The 5,000-nt window shown below is 40.9% G+C and overlaps 1 protein-coding gene across 1 annotated transcript in view; it reads left to right on the plus strand.

Moving 5' to 3' along the window:
• prrc1 (proline-rich coiled-coil 1) overlaps positions 1 to 5,000 on the plus strand; it is a 17,597-nt gene that overhangs the window by 3,582 nt on the left and 9,015 nt on the right. The window contains exon 5 of the mRNA XM_080529742.1: positions 943 to 1,088. Coding sequence (XP_080385868.1) covers positions 943 to 1,088 — 146 coding nt within the window. The remainder of the gene's footprint in view (positions 1 to 942; positions 1,089 to 5,000) is intronic.

Below are 5,000 nucleotides of genomic sequence, written 5' to 3' on the forward strand. Positions count from 1 at the left end.
GTAGGTAAATAGATGTAAATAGATCTAAATAGGTAGGTAAATAGGTCTAAATAGGTAGGTAAATAGATCTTCACCACCTGCAAACGACTCTGCTTGCTCGGCAGATCTGCCGGTTCGTCCCGCTCTTATCCAGATCAATTGCTGTTTACCAAAACATATTAAAGTTACAATTATATAATGAATATGGGCTTAAAGTGCAGACTCTCAGTATAAAAATGGTGGCAATTCCTAAACGTTTCGTACAATATTTATGTTCAACCCCTTGAATTAAAGCAGAAAGTCTGCACTTCAATTACATCTCCATTGTTTTATTTCAAATCCATTGTGGTGCCATACAGAGACAAAATTATGGAAATTGTGTCACTGTCCTTTGTTTATTGTGAGCTTTAGAGAGAGACCTTCTTGGATCGGATCTGAGAATATCAGATTCAATCTGCTTTTTACTGCTTACACCTCCATATCCCACCTGTGCCACATGAGAAAAAACATGGTTTGACAGAGTAACTATCTTTATTAAACTATATATGTAGTCATGACAGAGTAGCTATCTTTATTAAACTATATATGTAGTCATGACAGAGTAGCTATCTTTATTAAACGATATATGTAGTCATGACAGAGTAACTATCTTTATTAAACTATATATGTAGTCATGACAGAGTAGCTATCTTTATTAAACTATATATGTAGTCATGACAGAGTAACTATCTTTATTAAACTATATTTTTAGTCATGACAGAGTAACTATCTTTATTAAACTATATATTTAGTCATGACAGAGTAACTATCTTTATTAAACTTTATACTGTATGTAGTCATGACAGAGTGTCTGTACTGAGCTGTGATTGGCAGAGTGTCTGTACTGAGCTGTGATTGGCAGAGTGTGTGTAGTGAGCTGTGATTGGCAGAGTGTGTGTACTGAGCTGTGATTGGCTGTCGTAGGGGTGGTGTCAGACCCCATGGTGCAGCAGCCAATGATGTCAGGCGGTCTGGACGCCGGCTCGCCAATCACCTTCCCCGACGACCAGGAGGACCCCCGCGTCGCCATGGAGACCAGTGCAGGGGGTGGGCTCTGGGGCTTCTTCAAGGTAACGGAGGACCAGACCCCTACACACACACACACACACACACACACACACACACACACACACACGCATACACACACACACACACGCATACACACACACACACACACGCATACACACACACACACACACACACACACACACACACACACACTCACACACACTCACACACACGCAGACACAGACACAGGCACGCACGCACTCACACACACACACACACACACACACACACACACACATGGTTATGGTTCTAACCCCATGGTTCTATCATGTATGGTTCTATCATGTATGGTTCTATCATGTAAGGTTCTAACCCCATGGTTCTATCATGTATGGTTCTAACCCCATGGTTCTATCATGTATGGTTCTAACCCCATGGTTCTATCATGTATGGTTCTAACCCCATGGTTCTATCATGTATGGTTCTAACCCCATGGTTCTATCATGTATGGTTCTATCATGTATGGTTCTACCCCCATGGTTCTATCATGTATGGTTCTAACCCCATGGTTCTATCATGTATGGTTCTAACCCCATGGTTCTATCGTGTATGGTTCTAACCCCATGGTTCTATCATGTATGGTTCTAACCCCATGGTTCTATCATGTATGGTTCTTTTTTTTATTTTTATAATCTGTTTATTCATTTCTTTTTTTCATCAAGAAAACACAAGACACTTGAACAGAAAAACAAACAACAGGAGAGACAGACGCCACAAACGGGGAAAAAACAAAAACAAACAAGATACAAGTAATACACAAACAATGAAGCAGACAAACAAAAATAAAAATATATAAATACATTTTATAAATAAATAATAATAATAATCTGGGTACAAAGGTACATTTCTTTTGGGGGGGTATGCATGGCAGGGCGTGAACCAGGGTTTCCGTTAGAAAAATTTGCCGTCGGACATCGTGTCCGGGAAGAATTCGATTTACCGGACAAACGTGATATATTCCGGTCATCATATTAAAATATAATAAAAAAAATTTTTTCCAAAATCATATTTTTTTTTCTTCAAATCTAATATAGCTGTTTGTCGCGGTGATTACTGTTGTGTAGCGGCCTATATATGCCATTTAATGTCTATTTCTCATCCGATACGATTAGATGCGAGCTATATAATAATATAACATGATTCGACGCATGCGCGCTATGCCATGCGTCAAATCCAGCGCTGAACGGGTCCAGCGCTGAACGGGCGCCTCACTGGGAACTGAACAGACAGCATCGATCAATGAACGGACTCCACATTACGTTAACTGAAGTTTGTTAAATTGTTTGGGATTAATGTGAGTTTTCTATTTTCTCTTTCCAGTTTTACCCTTTTTTTTATTTTTTATCAATAAAACAACGTCATTTCTATAACCAGGGGGGTGTTCCATCGACGTCGCTGGAGGAAAGTCTGGGCTTGTTTTGACAAGTCTCGCGAGATCTATCAAGATATGCCTGGATCTTTTTAAGAGTCTCGCGGGACTTGGCGAAGTAGGCCTAGGTTTTCCTTTGGCGACGTTGATAGAACACCCCCCAGGTCTCGCTGGTTGGGAAGGCATTTCGTTTAGCTGCCTGTCAAATCATACTTAGGGGATAGCCCTGTAAGCGGGTCTGTATGTCGTCCTGAAAACCGGCTGTTAGATCATATCGCTGAAGTTTGTCTCCATCTTAGTGTAAATGTTGTCCGTTTCGTTTGTTATCCTTGTTATTGTGCGATAAAGTTAAGGCTTTCCGCTTCGGGCCACCATTTTCAGCTGGGCACCGGACACACACACACTCGTGCACGCGCGGCACTGCCCGAGAGAGAAGCACCCGCCCCCTTTGGTTAGCCTATAGGCTGGCTGGAGGGGGCGGGTCCTTCTCTCTCGGGTTTGTTGTGTGTGTGTGTGTTTGGTGCTCAGCTGAGAATGGTGGCCCAAAGCCAATTTGGATACAAAATGTGAACTTTAGCGAATTGTATTCAAATTGTGCTTAGAGGGAATTATTTTCACCGGACATTTTGTCCGACGAGTTTTCAATTTGTCGGACTTCGACAAATGTTACCGGACAAAGTCCGGGAATTACCGGTTAACGGAAACCCTGCCGTGAACATAATAATCATAATCAGACAGCCATCCATCCATGATCTCAGAGCTAAAAACAAAACAAAACAGGGAGAGCCACTTATGTACTGCGCAGTCCTTGCAGTAATGTAGAGGCCAGTCTTGGGCCAATAAAGGCCAGATATGGATCCCACATCCTGTGGAAATGGTCAGTTCTGGAGTGCAACATTGCTGTAACAAATTCACAAGGAATGCAGCTCATAATAATGTTGTGCCAGGAGTTCTTTGAAGGAGAGGCTTCTTTAATCCAATATAGTAGAATGTTCTTCCTTGCAGCAAAAGTGAGCAAATTAAACAGTCTCTTATGGTTCTAGCCCCATGGTTCTATCATGTATGGTTCTATCATGTATGGTTCTAGCCCCATGGTTCTATCATGTATGGTTCTATCATGTATGGTTCTAACCCCATGGTTCTATCATGTATGGTTCTATCATGTATGGTTCTATCATGTATGGTTCTATCATGTATGGTTCTATCATGTATGGTTCTAACCCCATGGTTCTATCATGTATGGTTCTAACCCCATGGTTCTATCATGTATGGTTCTAACCCCATGGTTCTATCATCTGTGGTTCAACAGTTATCAAGGTTGACCTCTTTACATACACATGCCAGTTACTGGAATTAATCTCAACAGACTCTAGACCTAACAAGTGGTCACTGCTATGCAGAAATGGAACGCACATTATGAAATTCAACTTTATCTTTTAAACTATTCATTTTTATTACACAACCCTATATACAGTGGCGTGCAGTCAGGTGAGGCAGGGTAGGCAGTGCCTCACCCAGGCATTTAAGAAAGAAAAAGAATATCAGTCTTTAAAAAAAAAAAAAAAAAAAAAAAAATCTCATTATTCTTAACTTTAATGTGTTAAAATGTTGTTAAAATTAAATTAAATGATGTAAAATGTGTTGTTTTAAAAATATAATGCATGCCCTGGCACCAGGAGAGTTTGCTCCCAAAGCGAGCTGATTGCTGGCGAGAGGCTGAGGCAGACTGTGCTTGTGCTTCTGTGTGCTATGCGAAGTGATAGACCAACAGTTTCGTAGGTTTGCGCATGCGTAGTCTGTTCTCACATTGTCTTCATTGATGGACGTTGAAGCACCGTGCCACGCTGCCTCTGACAGCATGATTGACAGTTTGCGTTTGGCTTGCCGTAGCAGCATCCTCTGCTGTTCGCGCCGCGGTTCTACATTTCCCCAGCAGTAGCTCCATCAATCGTGGGAATTATGTCGAACTTTTACATTTGATGGCAGAAAAGGATGAGAAATTAGCCGCACATTTGCCTACGCATGTTACATATGCTTAAGATAATGTATGCTATTGCGTGCCGGTTCAAATGCTGTAAATCCTGTGTTGTTGATGCAGGTGAGTTTATATTGTCATTGAGCTGTTTTGCGTGCTGCTGTAAATCCTGTTGAGATGCAGGTGAATGTAGGCAATGCCATACAGGCTGTTGCGCTACGCTATGTGTAGTTATGAGATAACAATACATTTGACATTTTTGACCAGCTATTTGATAGTATAGTATATATGGGCTATGTGATTGACTTTATAGTATAGTATATTAGCCTACATTACATTACAGTCATTTAGCCGACGCTTTTATTCAAAGCGACTTACAATAATTGCATTTAACGTAGGAGTGTACTGCTTTTTTAAGGCAAAATGAAGAATAGCAAACAAAAAATACAGTATAGCAATATAGCAATAGCTTAGAGAAGAATAGCAAACTAACAATACAATAGGTGCTTAAGAGGGAGGATCCTGGTAGTAGGCCTACTTCTTGAAGAAGTGAGTTTTGCGGCAAAAGAT

Source organism: Nansenia antarctica, assembly GCF_963989245.1.
Source record: "Nansenia antarctica genome assembly, chromosome: 4".
Taxonomy (NCBI): domain Eukaryota; kingdom Metazoa; phylum Chordata; class Actinopteri; order Argentiniformes; family Microstomatidae; genus Nansenia; species Nansenia antarctica.